Source organism: Lynx canadensis, chromosome B2, assembly GCF_007474595.2.
Source record: "Lynx canadensis isolate LIC74 chromosome B2, mLynCan4.pri.v2, whole genome shotgun sequence".
Classification (NCBI taxonomy): domain Eukaryota; kingdom Metazoa; phylum Chordata; class Mammalia; order Carnivora; family Felidae; genus Lynx; species Lynx canadensis.
This window is the reverse complement of record NC_044307.1, coordinates 105,145,463-105,163,669: the sequence shown is the minus strand read 5'-3', so window position 1 is coordinate 105,163,669 and position 18,207 is coordinate 105,145,463. Positions and strand designations below refer to the sequence as shown.

The 18,207-nt window shown below is 37.1% G+C and overlaps 1 protein-coding gene across 1 annotated transcript in view; it reads left to right on the top strand.

Moving 5' to 3' along the window:
- The first annotated feature begins 4,227 nt into the window (after positions 1 to 4,227).
- The window catches only part of FRK (fyn related Src family tyrosine kinase), a 106,956-nt gene continuing 92,976 nt past the window's right edge, over positions 4,228 to 18,207 (top strand). Inside the window, exon 1 of the mRNA XM_030316196.1 lies at positions 4,228 to 5,291. Within this exon, the coding sequence (XP_030172056.1) occupies positions 4,921 to 5,291 (371 nt within the window). The 5' untranslated portion in view covers positions 4,228 to 4,920. The remainder of the gene's footprint in view (positions 5,292 to 18,207) is intronic.

The following is an 18,207-nucleotide window of genomic DNA, read 5'->3' as shown; positions in this document are numbered from 1 at the left end:
AATGTAGTCTCTAGCTTTTGCTTCTGTAAAAGTAAGGTTCTATTAGTAAGGAAAAATAAACTGGAAATTGGGTAGGGCTGTAGAAGCTTTTGTCTGAGGAGGAAAGAAAGTGCAAGGATTTACAGATGTAGATACATTTTTTTGATGCAAGAAAAGGAAATTGAATTGGTTAATGCTGAATATATTGGGGATTTCTGTGAATGTCTGCAGCAAGGTCATCATCAGAGAAAGAGGGTATCCACAGAGACCCTGAGAAGAATGGTGGACAATTTATAGTAGTTTTAGAGGAAAATGAAGGGAACAGCAGCTGACCAGACTAGCATATAAAAGAATGTTGAACAGTGTTAAGGGCTTAGCAGGAGTTGGAGATCATTAATTTCTCCTGGCATAAAATTGAATAGCTGTGGGATTTTCTGTTGCAGTGTTCAGCAAATAGGATACAGGAGCATGGTGAAATTCATTTCATGTTGTATGGGTGCTGGGTATGGGGGTTGCATAAGCTAGAAAAACTTGAGGGAAGGGAAAATTATGTTGGCAGAAATGGACACAGAAGGGCTAGAGGAGGTGTGGGACTTTTATTAAGATCTCAAAATGCAGGCAGGAGTCTATTGGGAGGGAAAGGAATATTAAGCAGAAGAATGACACAGGAGATAGGAAGAGGTGGGAATGGACAAGACATGTTAGGAGACACAGTAAAGCAATGTGGTTGAGTGGGAGGGCTACAGGAAGGCCGTCATGGAAGGAGGGTATGGAAAGGGCACATCTGATAAAAATCAGGTAAAATACAAATTCTTTAGCCTCAAATTCCAAGTCATATCCTCCAGGTGGTGGAGATCTGATGAAGGTTATTGTGCAGGAGAGTAATTTAAGAAGATAATCATGGTAGCAGTTTGTTCCAAGGATGGGAGGGAGATTGGCTGAAGGAAAGAAAACTGGTCTAGGAGGCTAGCAAAGTAATCTGACATTCAGTAAACTATAAGAGAGGAAAGAGGGATAGAGTCAAAGGACAGAAAGTCACACTCTCCTCTGGGCTCCCAGCCCTTCTCACACTAAGGAATTTTTGCTCTAAGTTGTGAATACTTGCATAATGTTGCTCTCACCCCAGTGGGACTCCAATGGGGTATCTCTTTTTTCTTTTCTTTCTTCTTTCCTCCCACCCTCCCTTCTTTTCTTCCTTCCTTTTGTTTTCTTCTTTCTTTCCCTCCCTTCTTCCTTCCCTTTCCCCTTCTGTTTCTTTGTCCTTCCTCTTCTTCTTTCTTTCTTCTTCTTTCTTTCTTTCTTTCTTTCTTCTTTCTTCTTTCTTTCTTTCTTTTTTTCTTTCTCAAATACTTGCATAGTATTTACTGTTTACATACTGGATGCTGTACAAGGCACTGAAGATTCAGAGAAGGAAACATGATTCTCATGGGGAAAAGCACAGAAGTAAGAGAACCAAGTGGAATTCAACAGTTCAACCAAGTAGAAGTGTGTGTCAGGTTTTGGGGGTACACAGAGTAGGAGACTCTATTCTATTGTGGGAGAGAGGTATCAATGGAATCCAGCCTGAGAAAATCACAAGGAAATCATGATGGGGGGAGGGAGTAGAGAAAGGGGGAAATAAAAGTGCAGGAAAGAGGGCTTCAGGAGCTAGCTGCTTGGGGAACCTGCATCACAGGGTTTGAGTGCAACAGTGAAGGGCCATGAAGTTGGAGAAGTAAACAAGAATTGTCCCGTTTGTGTGTGTCCTGCTAAAGAATTTAGGCTTTATTCCAAACACATTAGAGGGTCCAGAAGGATTTTACACAGAAGAATGACATTAGCTTCTTTTTGGAGTCATCAAAAGTGAGAAGTTACAATCTCAGGGTTTGGAAACAGATGGAGACCAGGATGTTATTAATGGTGCAGTCACTGGTGGCTATGGGAGCTTGGGAAAGTTACCTAATCTCCCTAAGCCTCAGTTTCTTCTTTGAAATTGAAAAACAACCATCACCACTACCACAGCAACAACAAACTACCTTTCTCATAGGTATTATTGTTTTATTTTCTGAGAATTAAATGAATACCATTTGTCACATTCTTAGCACAGTGCCTGGTACATAGAAAGCCCTCTAAACCTGATAGCTGCTTTTTACTAGCACACATATCACCTCTAGCATTATTACTATTGTAAAAATTGCTCTGGGAGTTGTATGCAGGTGAGTCAGAGGTAGGGGACAAGCTGGAGTAAGGGACACTGCTTAGGATACCTTTGGAATAATCTAAGGAAGAATATTCTATTTTTATTATTTGTTTTTGGTCCAGTACCCAGCTGTCATTCAGAAGGAATAAAAAAACGTTTATGGAATAAATGAAAAGGAAGACTGAGCAGAATTTAGTGATTGATTAGCTTAGAGAAACCAGGGGGACAGTAAAAGATGACTTCAAGGCTTCATGCTTGGGGGGCTGCAGAGTTCTGGTTCTGTTGACACAAGGAAAACACCCCTGGCTCTGCTTTCTCAGACCATTGCTCACCTGACATCTTTGGATGGTCAGCCGCTCTTCCAATTTCATTCATTAGCTCAGTGACTGTGTGTGCACATCTGCCACTTTGTCTTTTTCCAGAATGCCTTGTCATAACCATAATGGAGGCATATTCAAATTTAAAAACTTCAAATTTTTGAAGTCTCAAATGCCACTTACAAATTGGTTCTAAATACCTCTTTCTGGTTGTTTCCAAATCTCGTTTTATTTGTGGGTCATGCAGATGTCTCTGGAAAGACTATAGCATCCTATGCCTCTGTTTAGGGGCATTGATAGAATCCTTCACTTTTACGATTAATGTTGTGTTTGAAACCAAACATTCTTATGGCTTCTCAATATTATGTAATTGCCACTTTCTCTTCTTTTTATATACAGAATAATATTTTGGGTCTCATATCACAAACAGACAACCAAAACTGGCTCAGCTTTTGGCTTTTCTTTTCCTGCTAAAATGGTACTTCTACTTTAACTCTGAAGACAGAGAAACCTGGGAATGTGACCTGAGATCTTGTTCTTAACCAAGTGATCTGTCCACCATGAATGCCTGATTTTAGTACAAGCCTAGAGCAGATGGAGCTGAAACCATGGTTCCCTGTTGTTGTTTTCCTTTTTTCTTGAGTTTGATTATTCTGATTACTAAAAATGCCTTGCTGTTTGACAAAGAACAGGAATTTGGAGATTGCTCTGGGGCTAGGTTAGCCAGGTTCAAGGCTCTGCCAACATTTAGAGAGATTGTTTTTTAGAATGGAACTTTTTAAAAAATGTTTATTTATTTATTTTTGAGAGAGAGAGAGAGAGAGAGAGAGAGAGAGAACAAGCAGAGGAGGGGCAGAGAGAGAGAGGGAGACACAGAATCTGAAGCAGGCTCCAGGCTCTGAGCTGTCAGGTCAGAGCCTGATGCAGAACTCAAACCCACAAATTGTGAGATCATGACCTGAGCCCAAGTCGGACGCTTATCCCACTGAGCCACCCAGGCACCCCTAGAGTGTACCTTTTTAATAAGTGCCTTATATGAAAACAAGTGACACATCATAAATGAGTTGAGAGTGCTCTCTACTAGTGAAAATGGCGGAGGGTTGATCCATTCAAACTCTTTGCCCAGTTGTACTTGGGATCCAGGGCACATATCTGTGAGACGGCTCTCCCAGATAAGGGGAAGTAGAGCAAACCCCACTGCCTGTCAGGATGGCTGTCCTGATCTCAGCTTCACTAGCTCCTGAGGTCCTGCCAAAGAATTTAGTAAGAACTCATGTAGACCTGGAGGCCAAAGTTGAACAGAAAGAGCCCCTGCAGTAGCACACATGTGGCCCTTCTTCTCCTTCTCTCTCCTTGTCCCCTAGTCTGTGTGTATGTGTGTGTGTGTTTCAGAAATAGTACATAAGAGATGGGAAATTAAATGTCTCTGTGGGAAAAACCAGTGTTTCAGGTTCTCAGCATTTTAGTCAGCTGCTGTCATATTTTTCCAGACTGTAAATGTATTTTGAAGCTATTAAAATCTATTCATAGTGATGAAAAAAGGTAGGAACTCAATGGTTCTTTCCCAATTGCTATTTGTCCAATAACAAATACCTAAACACTTTAATTAGCCTTTTTATTTCCCCTATGGCGACAAAATAATCCTCCTCATCTATGTGGGGGAAACAAATCTGTGCTGGGAACATAGCAAGACAAAAACCTCCCTGGGCTAGTCCTGTTTGTCCAAGAGTATGGATTTTGGCAGCTGCTTTAAGAGTTGGGCTCCCTGATGAGGGCGCTGGTTTCCTTTTGGGTGTGGGAAAGGAGAGGTAGAGAGGCCGGGAATCTCTTTAAATCACAGACGAAAGGAAACCAGGAAGTAAGGAGAAATTATTTCAGTCTGCTCATAGCTCAGGATGTTAAAGGCAGTAACCTCAGCTGGTTGGTTAATCATTAGCAAAAAGGAAAGAGCAGCGGAGGTCAGGACTGGCCAAACCACAGAGACGGACTTGAAGCAGGGAGAGAGCTCCTGGAAGAGGCAAGATGTGATCTTACCTGGTGTTAACCTCTTTCTCGTATTAACTTTTCCTTGGGACGTAAAGCAAGATGACTCTTTTCTGTTCCCAGACATTTGTCTAAATAAAGCCCTCTTAATTTTGTTTTTGCTGTGGGATTCCTAAGCAGACCAGAAGAAAAGGCATCTTCCCTGAGCGGCTGCCCAGCTCCTGCTCAGTTTTGCTCTAGGGCAGCCGCTCTGGCCACAAAAAAGCAAGCAGGTGAGGTGTCCCCAACGCGGGCTCGCCGCAGGCAGATCTGCCCATTGTTGTGAAACAGGGCTTTGCACGCTCTCCGAAGCCAGGGGAATTGGTGCTGACTTCCAAGTTGCCCGGTGGAAGAAGAGAGTGGATCTGCAGAGACTGAAAGGAGAGGGAGAAGCCCCTCTCCTCTCCTCCCTCCCAGGGCACCATGGGCAACATTTGTGTGAGGTTCTTGACGTACTTGAAGCCCTGTCTCCCATGCCTGTTCCAGGAGGCCGACAAGCCGGTGGTGATTGAGAACCCAGTGGCCCGCTGCTCCCCTGATGCTTGCAGGTCACAGAGTCAGGAGCTCAGGAGAAGTCGTGGTCACTACTTTGTGGCTCTGTTTGATTACCAGGCTCGGACTGCAGAGGACCTGAGCTTCCTCGCGGGCGACAAGCTCCAAGTCCTGGACACTTCCCAGGAGGGCTGGTGGTTCGCCAGGCACTTGGAGAAAAGGGTAGATAGCTCTGGCCAGCTGCTGCAGGGCTATATTCCTTCTAACTATGTGGCTGAGGACAGGAGCCTGCAGGCAGAGCTGTGAGTAGTACAAACCCATACTTTATTTCTCAACTCTCTGAGGGCGGGTAATGAGTTTTCCTTCTTATCTGCAACCCCGTAATTTCCAAAGAGCTACCCAGAAAGTATGAGGAAGTACTGGCAAGAACCTTTTAATTGAAACACACCTCTACTGTTAAGAGTGAAACTGGCAGGTAATTGTTGTTGAAATGACTTCTATTACCATATGTATACCCGTGGGCCCTGGGTGTTCATCAACATTAACAAATGGTGCATCTAATACTCTACCTTTTTTTGGCTGTAAAATATGTCTCACTTTAAAAAGAGAACTGCATTTCATTTGCAGGTATATCATATATAAATCACACCTTCAAATCTAAAGTTCAGCTCTCTCTCTTTTAAAACTTTTGAAGCATCAACGCCCAACCCTAACTCTAATTTTAATCCCTTTTCATCCTGTTAGACACACACAGAGCCAATTAACATCAGGGTAGCATTTAGAAGATGCTAATTTTTCACTGCATTTTCCCAGTGAAATAATGACTAGACATTTTTCTTCGAATTCCAGATATGGACTTGGGCTACCCAAATTGTGATAGTTTGGGGTTTTATTATGATTAGAAACTGACCAGCTATAGATATTTAGTAAGTTTTAACAACAACCAAAAAAATATAATGGCTGTATTTCCCCAGAGGAGGAGATAATGACTAATCTGATATTTGGAAAAAAATTCTATGATTATGGTGGACCCACAGAGGAAAATTTTATATACACCCATCCATCCATCCATGCAAGTGCCAGGCACAGCAGAGGCATGGTAAGTGGAGGAGGGGTAGGTTATGCTAGTGGTGGTTGAACATAAAGTAGATAAAGCACAGTCTTGACAATGGATACTTGAGGTTTGGTGGGTTGAGAAGCAATTGGGGACTATTACTGGCCCTAGCTTTGTTACTGCCTGGTTCCAGTGAAACCCAAGACTGGGAATGTCTCCCAGGACTTATTTTATGGAATGTATCTTGGTAGAGGAACCACTGAGGATTCACTTATTTTCTCATATGTTTCTCTTTTTTATGAGAATTGCAGCATCCTTTACTGGCCTAAGGAATAAAATGGCAAGGAAGTGCCAATCAGGCAGTATTGCTGCATTCCAAACTCAAATACAAATACAAAAGGAAGGTTGGTAATTTTTGAGATTCTTTCCAACACTAGGAACCTATATGTGTTAAAAAAAAAAGGGGGGGGTCTTATTTTATGCCTAAATAGAAATGAATTGAAATCTAGACTTTTGATGAATGGAATTGATCAATTCTCAAATGAGAAAATCATCTGTTTGAACATGTATTTTCTGTGATAATCTATAGGAAATATCTTTATTCATTCACCAAATGCTTGCTTATGTGCATTTATGTTTTCACTACTATATGATTTATGGATATGGTATGATAATGTATGGTATTATGTATGTTTTAAATTCAGCAAAGCATATGCATACTAGACAAATAAATACTAGAATATTAATACTAGAGCCTTGAATTCATAATCTAATATTTTTATCATTCTATTTATTTATTTTTTTCATCATGATAAGCGGACTCTTTAATTCCCATCTCCTATTTCCCCCATCTCCCCATCCACCTCCCCTCTGGTAACAACCAGTTTGTTCTCTATAGTTAAGAGTCTGTTTCTTGGTTTGTCTCTCTCTTTTTTTCTGTGCTTTTCTCTTCTGTTTCATAAATTTCATATGAATGAGATCATATGGTACCTGTCTTCCTCTGACTGATTGCACTTACATTATACTCTCTAGCTCTATCCATGCCATGTTGCAATGGCAAGATTTCATTCTTTTCATGGCTGTGAATAATATTCCATTATATAAATGTATGAGATATATGTATATATATACATATGTACATGTAATACATGTATATGTATATATATGCTATACATGTATATGTATATATATGTATATATATACATATATCTCAGATACATATATCATATCTTTATCCATTCATTTATTGATGGATACTTGGGCTGCTTCCATAGTTTGGCTATATAAATAATGCTGCAATAAATAAAGGAGTGCATGTATCCCTTTGAATTAGTGTTTTTGTATTTTTGGGTAAGTACACAGTAGTATGATTACTACATTTTAGGATAGTTTTATTTTTAGTTATTTGAGGAAGCTCCATACTGTTTTCCACAGTGGCTTCACCAGTTTGCATTCCCACCAGCTCTGCAAGAGGGTTCCTTTTTCTCTACAACTAGGCCAACATTTGTTGTTTCTTGAGTTTTTTGGTTTTATCCATTCTGACAGGTATGAGGTAATATCTTATTGTAGTTTGATTTGCATTTTCCTGATGATGAGTGATGTTGAGCATCTTTTCATGTGTCTGTGGGCCATCTGTGTGTCTTTTTTGGAGAAATGTCGTTCATGTTTTCTACCCACTTTTAATTGAATGATTTTTTTGGGGGGGTACTGAGTTGTATCAATTCTTTGTATATTTTGGATACTAACCTTTTATCAGATATGTCATTTGCAAATATCTTCTCCCATTCACTAAGTTGCCTTTTAGTTTTGTCGATTTTTTCCTTTGCTGTGCAGAAACTTTTATTTGATGTAGTCCTAATAGGTTATTTTTGCTTTTATTTCCCTTGCTTCAGGACACATATCTAGAAAAATGTTGCTAGGGCCAGTGTCAGAGAGATAACTACCTGTGGTCTTTTCTAGGATTTTTATGGTTTCAGGTCTCACATTTTGGTCTTTAATCCATTTTGAATTTATTTTTGTGTATGGTGAAAGAAAGTGGTCCAGTTTCATTCTTTTGCATGTGGCTGTCTAGTTTTTCCAACAATATTTGTTGAAGAGACTGTCTTTTTCCCATTGTATCTTCATTTCTCCTTTGTCAAAGATTAATTGACCATATAAATGTGGGTTTATTTTTGGGTTTTCTATTTGATTCCAATGATTTATGTATCTGCTTTTTGCCAGTACCATATTGTTTTAATTTTTGTTTTTCTTTTTTAAGACTGCTTTGGCTATTCGAGGTCTTTTTGGTTCCATACAAATTTGAGGGTTGCTTGTTCTAGTTCTGTGAAAAATGCTGTTGGTATTTTGATAGGGGTTGCATTGAATGTGTAGACTGCTTTGGGTAGTAGAGATATTTTAACAACATTTGTTCTTCCAACCCATGAGCGTGGAATGCCTTTTCATTTCTTCATGTCATCTTGAATTTCTTTTATCAGTGTTTTATAGTTTTATGTTTGCAAATGACATGATACTATATATAGAAAGCTCTAAAGACTCCACCAAAAAAACCCACTAGAACTGATAAATGAATTCAGTAAAGTCGCAGGATACAAAATCAATGCACAGAAATCTGTTGCATTCCTATACACTAATAATGAAGCAGCAGAAAGTGAAATTAAGAAGACAATCCCATTTACAATTGCACCAAAAACAATATATATCTAGGAATAAACTTAACCAAAGAGGTGAGAGACCCGTTCTCTGAAAACCATAATGTACTAATTTTACATACATTCAATTCATATTACTGCTTAGGATCTCTCTTTGCTCTCTGTTAAGGTCCCCTGATTTCACACAGATCTCTGGATTCTCTGATTGTCTGGAAACATGAGCTTTTTTTTTTTTTGTTTTTTTGTGGAACATGAGCTCTTAATGTTCCATATGTAGTGGTTTAGCTACATACTTGACAGACAATGCTGAGGAAAGCAAGTAAACTGAAATAAAATAAGCAATTCAAAAGTGATAACTTTCTGGGTAACAGGCTCAAGCACAGTGTCCTTGCTTATTGGATTCTATTTGCTAACAAACACAAAATAAGACAACTAAAATTTGTGACTATTTTTTATTCTTATGGGCTATCTGTAACCAAGAATACTTTTCTTTGATGCACATAATTCCTGACCTCATTCCTCTTGGAATTTGTTCTCAGCAGTGTTCCAATGTGTCACTACCAACCTATATTCTTGGGATCTTCATCCACTGGAATAAAACTTGTTGCCCAGATGTTGCCACTGGGCCTCCTGGTTTAGTTCAGGCCATTTCTTTTCTTTCAAGTGTACACCATGGCCTTCATCTATGATCCTAGGTTGTTAATGAGGGTGCTTGCCACCAAAAGGCTAAATTCCTTCAATACTTTTAGTGCAGGGAGCTGTCACCTCTAGAATTCTAGTCCATTTCAGGTAGTGGTGATTTTAACTTAACAATTAAGCAGTTAACAGTCTTATGGTGAAAGTGTCCGAGTGGCCCACACAGTGCCTTAATACTTGGGGAGTTACACAAGATGTCTTTTAATGTCTTTTTTCATTGAGTTTTTCAAAGTATATACTCATTTTTACTTTCAAATACTGTGGAAGTTAATGTAGGTTTTTTTTTTTTTTTTTTTTTACGATGAGCTCAGAATATAGTATTAAGATTATTATTTACATTTACATATGTGAGATTAGAGGCAATGGGAAAACCAGTGAGAATTAAGTCATCTAATTTCTAATTAGATTAGTTAAACACAATGCCTATTAGTATTCATTTGTTTGTGTCTTATTCTTGAGTTGTCATAATAAGAAAACAATGCAAATACTTTTGGAGTTATTAGTGTCAGGGCAAACCAGTTGAAGTTTTAGCATTTGGCTTTTTTTTTTTTTTTAATACTAAGAAGTAGAGATGTTAAAAAAGAACTATAGTATGTTAAAAGATAAACCAATTTAATACTGGTTGTATTCAACTTTGAAGTGCTTTACCTTTTCTGAATATCTTACGTTAAGTGATATAATAAACCCGTTCTTAATGACTTATTTTGTCTCTAGGAAGAATCATTGTATTACCTCATCTTCAATTTGACTTCCTAGATTCTTTCATAGATGAGTGTTTTTTCTTCCAACATTTCAACATGGAATTTCTCAAAACCTTACTCTTAGTGTCTGATTACTCAGAACTCCCTTTATATTTTTTATTCGCAGTGTTTTTAGAGATATAAAGTTCATCCAGAAAATAATGGTATGGAAATACACATAAATCTTCAAGCCAAGAACAATGGCTTTAAGTTCTATGAGTTTATTGTAAAAAGTTTAACTAATGCAATATAGTGATGAAAAGCAAAATAATCAGCAATTGTGTAATTTACACGTAGCATCATTTATCTACAGGGGGTTTAAAAAGTTGTTTGCCTGATTGTTAAGTGTGTATAAAGTGTGGGAAAGCATTTAGTGAAAAGTTTCTTCTCCTTCTATTATTGCCATGTAAAGGCAGATTATTTCCAGTTCCTCTCCTATTCATCATGTATGAACTGCTTTGAAAAAAATATTTGTAATTTATAATTTTGTTGGTAGTTTATGCTATGAAATAAACGTGTTAGAATTTATGAAGTATAAAGGTAAGAGAACTTCTTTCTATCCATTTAGGACATATTTTCCTAATTGTGCTCCTTTTTAATGTGTCAACTAGAGTTATGTCAAAATTTCATCTAACTTACGGTCATTGCCATTGTTTGGCTTGCAGAAAATACTAAGAAATAAATGGTATGTTCTTAGGAAGAGAATTCTTTTACCCCCACCATTTAAAAATAGAATTGGAGCCTCATTATTTGGTTATTTGAATACTGCTAAATTTAATAACTATCCAATACAAGTTGTACATAGCGTTCCTAGTTATTTTCAAACTAGGTATCCGTCGACTTCTTTTCTCAGCTGAGAAATGAAGCCACCTTTTGATCTTGTTAGTTCAAGGTAGAGTAACAATGTGGTTTTAAAAATTAAAATTATTATAAATAAATAAATACATACATACATACGTACGTACATACATACAGGCATCAGAATATATAGATTTTGAGTATAATTTGGCATACAATGTAACATTAGTTGCAGGGTACAAGATAGTGATTGGACAAGTTATATATTACGTTCTGTTGACTACAAGTGTAGCTACCATCTGTCCCCATATGTCCCATTTTAATACCATTTACTATATTTTTATGCTGTGTCTTTTATCCCCGTTATTTATTCATTTCATAACCAGAAACCTGTATCTCCCACTCCCCCTGCACCCATTTTGCCCAACCCCTATCTTCCTCCCCTCTGGCAGCCATCAGTGTGTTTTCTGTACTTATAGGTCTGATTCTGTTTTTTTATTTTTTTCATTGTTTTTCATTTTGTTTAGATTTCATTTATGAGTGAAATCATGTGGTATTTGTCTGCTTAGTCTGACTTATTTCACTTAGCATAATACCTTCTAGGTCCATCCATGTTGTCTCAGATGGCAGGATCTCATCTTTTTATGAATGCATAATATTTCATTATATATATACACACACACACACACACACACACCCCATCATTCTTCTCTGTTCATCTATTGATGGACACTTAGATTGCTTCCATATCTGGTTATTATAAATAATACTGCAATCAACATAGGGATGCATATCTTTTCAAATTAGTGTTTTCATTTTCTTTGGGTAAATACCCATTAGTGGAATTTTTTGATAATACAATATTTATATTTTAATTTTTGAGGAACTTCCATACTATTTTCCACAGGGCTATACCAAAGCATCGTAATATTCACAAACCAATCTGACATATCTACTTTAAGTAGTTTAAATCACTAGAAAATCACCGACAGGCAATTCATCCTATAATTGTTCTTTATCCAGATCATTTATTTCTTTCCCTTTGTGATAGTTTTCAGGGAAAGACTAAATGGATATATGTGGAAAATGAAAATTATTCATTTTCAGTTTCTCCCCACTAAGACAAAATATATTTAAATACCATCCTTTTAGAAGCTAAGTGAAAAGAGGTTTCCTATAAAAGTAAAATGTATTATAAGAATACATATAGCTGTTTATCAAAGTAAATGTTTCAGATAAATCCAAAATAAGAATTTTAGGACAAATAATTTAAGTTAATTAGAAAAATGTATTACTAAGTGACTGTATTACCAATAGAATTATGATGTTTCTCTCCTAATCCTTTATTGTGAAATAACAATATGGTGCCAAAATAATTAATTTATAAAACATTACATCTCAGATATAATATGGTTTTTCATGTTAGTATAACTATTATGTTTATGTTTAACATAACTGTGTTTCTCATAATTTGTTATATAACGAATTTTTATGTACATTGTCACCGTTTTGGGACGAATGATAGGTAACTGCTAAATTAAAATAAATTTTATAAGAATAATGGCAAAGTTATTGAAGTGAGGAAAGAGGATCCAACTAAACTGCATTAAAATCACAAAATTTAAGTGTAATTAATAGTTTAAAGTAATTGATAGATAGTAATATTTGATTACAGTATTTCAAGTTATCTTTGAGAAGTAATCAAGTGACATGGTATGGAATCATTAAAGTTAATAGGAATAATTCTTAATCTTTTAGTTTCTTTTAATTTATTTTATTTATTATTATTATTATTTTTTTTTCAAGTAGGCTTTTGCCCAGCCTGGAGCCCAGTGTGGGGCTTAGACTCATGACCCTGAGATCAAGACCTGAAACTAAGATTGAGTTGGAGGCTTAACTAACTGAGCCACCTAGGCACCCAATTCTTAATCTTTTCTTTTATATGATATATATATTAAAATTTTTTTAATGTTTATTCATTTTTGAGAGACAGAGAGACAGAGTGCAAGCGGGGGGGAGGGGCAGAGAGAGAGGGAGACACAGAGTCCAAAGCAGGCTCCAGGCTCTGAGCTGTTAGCACAGAGCCCCATGTGAGGCTTGAACCCACGAACCATGAGATCTTTACCCGAACAGAAGTCGGACCCTTAACCTACTGAGCCACCCAGGCACTTCTTAATCTTTTCTAAGAAAATTGATAATACTTTGAAAGTTTCAACTGCAATATGCCATTCAAACTCTTTTCTAGTAACAGTATAGATTTTTCTTTTCAGGTTTTCAACAAGTTAATGATGGAAAAAATTTATGTGAGTGAAATAACGCATAAGCTGCTATGCTTCAATCCTAAAGATTAGAACCTAGATTTCAACTTAATCAAATTCATTTTTTGAAAGAAAAATATTCTGTTGGTTTTTCAAATTGGTTTTTGTTCAAGAGAATTTCTTCAAATGTATAATTTGTCTCTGTAGATACATCCTGATGTTGTTTTTATTTTATTTTATTTTTAATGTTTATTTACTTTTGAGAGAGGGAGAGAGAGAGAGATGAGAGATGAGAGGGAGAGAGAGGCAGAGAGAGAAGGAGACACAGAATCCAAAGCAGGCTCTGAGTTGTCATCACAGAGCCTGATGTGGGGCTCAAACCCACGAACCAGGAGATCATGACCTGAGCTGAAGTAGGGTGTTTAACCAACTGAGCCACTTAGGCGCCCTTCCTGGTATATTTTTTTGATAAATGAAGGTCAAGCTCTCACCAATTGACATTGTCAAGTAGATATAAACTTCTATATAGTAAAGTAGGGCTAACTTTTGTTAAGCTGCTATTATGTCTGTCCTCTAGGTCTTGGAGCTCCCAAGAGAAAACAAACAAACAAATAAACAAACAAGGTTTTACTTCAACTAACTGCCTGATTATCAGCTCAGAAAATTCCCTTTGGGTTTCCAACTCTCAGTACCACAATGAGATACCACTATGTCACAAATAAAAATCAGAGCAATCTTTGGACTTTTCTGCTGGATATTTTAACTAGGTCCAAATGTTAGTGGCACAGAGTTTCAACTGAAATATAATGTTAATTGCCCTTTTTATGTGCTTAAGAACACAGGCTGTGCAACCAGTTGATCTAGATTGGAGTTTGGCTCTGTCATGACTTGAGCAAATTATTTGACCCCTCTGCCTCAGATTTGTAAAATAGGAATGAAAATGACATCTATCTTGTAAGGTCATTATGTAACATAAAATGAGATTATTTATGCAAAAAGCATACACCACAGAGAACCTGACATATAATAAGGGCTTCATAAATGTTACCTATTATCGAATTGCATGGCTCCCCATTTACTTCTGTCTAAATAGATCATACTTTGTGCATCTCCACTCTAGCCTCAGCTCACAATATTCTTTCCCTAGAACAGGTTTCATACGCTGAACATCTTTTAGTCTTTTTTCCATACTTTCTATCACCTGTAGTCTTGGGCTTCATCCACATGGTCAGACTTGTCCTGCCTGCAAACCTCTCCCTCCTCTTGTCCTGAGCAACTTTCACGCATCTTCAGTCTCACTGTTTGTTCTCTCCCTGAAGCCTTTCTTGACGTGTTGAACTAGGTTTGGTGTTCCTGCTTAGAGCCTTTAACATTTATCATCATTGCTTATCCATTTTCTGTGAGACTATGCACTTTGGGTGTGGGAGGTGGAGAAAGGAGCCATTGCCCTGGGTCCCAGAGCTTAGTGTGGTACCTGTGCACAATAAGCACTCATGAACATTGGCTGGGTAAATGAATAATTAAATGAATGTTGCTTATCTATAAATCTCAGATCTTTAAAGAGCAGCTGACAAAGCCAACTTTTTTTCTTAACAGTTGCTCTCTGAGTTGTTTTTTTACCTACCAGAAATATCTAATGAGTTTCCTCACTCATGCATTTTGCATTCTTTTCTCAATGAATTGTTCAGGTCTCAATTTTTGGTTAGACTCGTAGTCATAAGAGTATAATTTCCAGGTCCCAGAAATTAATGACTCTAATCTACTTCTGGGGGAAAAATACTTAGGGGTCACAAATTGATTTGAATATTGTCCATAGTGTAGAATGACCATCAAACCAGAAACAGATTATGAATCTCATTGAAATGGTATTTCAAAATCACAGACATGCATATTAAACTATACTGTGGTTATATTTAGAGTAAAGGAATTATTGGCCTGAGCTCTTAAATGGATAGAAAACCAAAACCCAATTTACAAAATTAATGTTGTAGGGCCAGACTTATAATTTCAGTTTTTATGCTTAACATACTAATTTCAAATTATTATGTATATGAAATATTTTTCAGTTTGTGCATGCTGAAAGTTTGATGCTTTTACTGAATATTAATAGATTTTCTCTGTCACATTCTAAAACATTATCAAACGCAATAATTATATGTTCTTTTTACTGGTTTTCTTACTAATTAACTGCTGATTTCTCTGCAGCATTTTCTGATTCCTTTTTTAATGGGAGTCTTAACACTTGTTAGTACTGGAAAGATTGGACCAATTTTTCTGGGGGAAGATAGTTATGCAGATTGACAGTAGCTTGAATGCTATTTTAGACCTCCTTATGGAGCTATTTTCCTGAAGCCCATAACTTTAGTATTAGTTTATGTGGATTTTTTTTTTGAAGACCAACCTAACAAGAATTTTGCTAAACTTATAGATATAAATGTAGATCATGTGATCTGTATTATACCCCTTCTTGCTTTTTTGACTAATTTCAGATTCCATATGGACTGTCTCTTGTGTGTGATCTTGTTGTCATGATTTCATTTTTTTCTCCAAAGGTTCTCAATTAGATTTATTTGCTATTTAAAAATTGAATAATTTTAGTGTTAGATTATTTAGTGTTTTTAAAAATATTTATTTATTTTAAGACACAGAGAGAGTCAAGCGAGGGAGGGGCAGAGAGAAGGGGGGAGAGAAAATCCCAAGCAGGCTCCATGTTGTCAGCACAGAGCCCCTTGTGGGGCTTGATCTCACAAACCGTGAGATTATGACCTGAGCGGAAATCAAGAGTTTGACACTTAACTGACTGAGCCACCCAGATGCCCCAAATTCTTTAATGTTTTTACTTATGTCTCCTTTTTTATTTATACGGAATATTTTGTAGTACCTTTAAATTCAAACTAAATTTCTCAGTTGGAGATTTTTTTATGACTTATTTGCTTTTTGAAGGGTAAATGAGAATGCAATTCAAGAAGTGCTATAACTAAAAACTTTTGTAATTCAAGAAATGCTAATACTAAGAGCTTTTTAAACTTTATATTAGGTATCTATTTTGAAAGGCATTTAAAATCTTATATCAAAATAAATATTTCCATTAACACAAATGTTGCATACCACATTGGCAGCATGATTTGGGCGATTCAGAAGAATCCCATATGGTTCCTATGGAAAGCCAGTATTGTTGGTAGATTTAAGTGACTTAGGGGCGCCTGGGTGGCGCAGTCGGTTAAGCGTCCGACTTCAGCCAGGTCACGATCTCGCGGTCCGTGAGTTCGAGCCCCGCGTCGGGCTCTGGGCTGATGGCTCAGAGCCTGGAGCCTGTTTCCGATTCTGTGTCTCCCTCTCTCTCTGCCCCTCCCCCGTTCATGCTCTGTCTCTCTCTGTCCCAAAAATAAATAAACGTTGAAAAAAAAATTAAAAAAAAAAAATAAAGTGACTTTAATGCTCTTCCAATCTCACATATATCTTTTTTCTATTTATGAATATTAATCAATTACAACATACCAAGATTCTCATTGCAAGAGGGACATCATCTTGCAAGCTCCAGAATTGTCCTGCTTGCAAAGTCGCTTCCAGGAAGTCATCTCTGGGGGATGCCTGTCATTTCTGTGAAGTAGGACTCAGAACATTTTCTCCAAAATCTTCTCAGCATTTCTAGTGATTGAGAAAGATGGAGTCTATGGGAGTCATGTATCCATTCACAAAATATAAACATTTTGTGTATATTTATTTTATTAAAGGCATTCTTTTTATACAGTGGGAGATACCAAAATGGATAAGACAGTGCTCATTCTCCACAGAATTTTAACAGTCTCTGGAGGTAAGACAAATAAATCAAGAATGTATAGTGCCCGTCAGCCAAAGACCACCAGGAATACACCTGTACTGGTTTATTACTCATTGCAGGGAAGGAGAACACAGCATGGACACCAGTGGAGCATCTCAGTAAGAGCATGTTAGGAAGGATACATTATAGAGTTTGGGGTGTAATTTTGGAGAGAGTTTAAAGAAGCAGGGCTTTGCTCTGGATTGACTGCTGTCAGGAGGTAAGGATAACTATATGATTGGGTATTTTAATAAATTTTGTTGAGAAGGAGGGAGACTAGTTCAAGATTAAGGCTACAATTGGTAAAGAAACAATAGTCATTTGTATTAGCCAAGATAGGTAGATATTTGGTCATTTTTGTGGTTGGACAATGTCCATGCTTTTGTGGGTATTCAGATGTGATTAAGAGTGATCTGATCTTGTTTTTGACTTGATCCATCATGGTCACAGGGTGGCCTCGTCTGATGTTGATGTTCTGTGAGACTGTTTATGTTCAACAGAAGAACACCAAGGCCTAGTTATAAGTGCCAGGCCGGCTCTTGGATGTCAGGGGGGTTTTATTTCTCCTTCTCAGCTAGTATAAGACAGATGCTGATACATGCCATAAGGGCAGCACAGACTGTCATGTAGCTTGCACTTCAAAAAAATAATTATTTAATGGAATGAAGAAGCAAATACGTGGATCAGTACTGCTTTGGGAAAAAAAATCACACCATTCTTTTAGGGTTTAGCTGATAAGACCCTTTCCTAATTTTTCCTACCTTCATGGGAAGAATTCATAATTTGTTCTTCCTATAATTTTGTATTTCTTGTTAGTAGAATAATGGATGTAAAGATGGAATTTTGCAGGCATTATAAGAGGTGTTATAGATGTGACAGGAATAAGAATCGCAGAGTATTATAGACTTCACAAGGGTTATAAGAACCATACAGTGAGAATCTAACAGGAGAAGGGGCTGAAGATCAATTCTTTAGAAATGCTCATGGTTTTGGTAAGTTCAGTGAGTGTATAGATTACAGTAATGGTTCCATTTGTTCACACCCTCTTGCATCCACATTCTTGGGAAGTCTCCTCCCACACAAACTCTCAATTTGGCCAATTAACTTGTTTTGGTCAATAGAACAATAGGAAATGTGACAAAAACAGAGATTGAAAAGTGCTTGCATGTTGGGACTTGTTTTCTTATTGCCCTTGGAGTTCTGC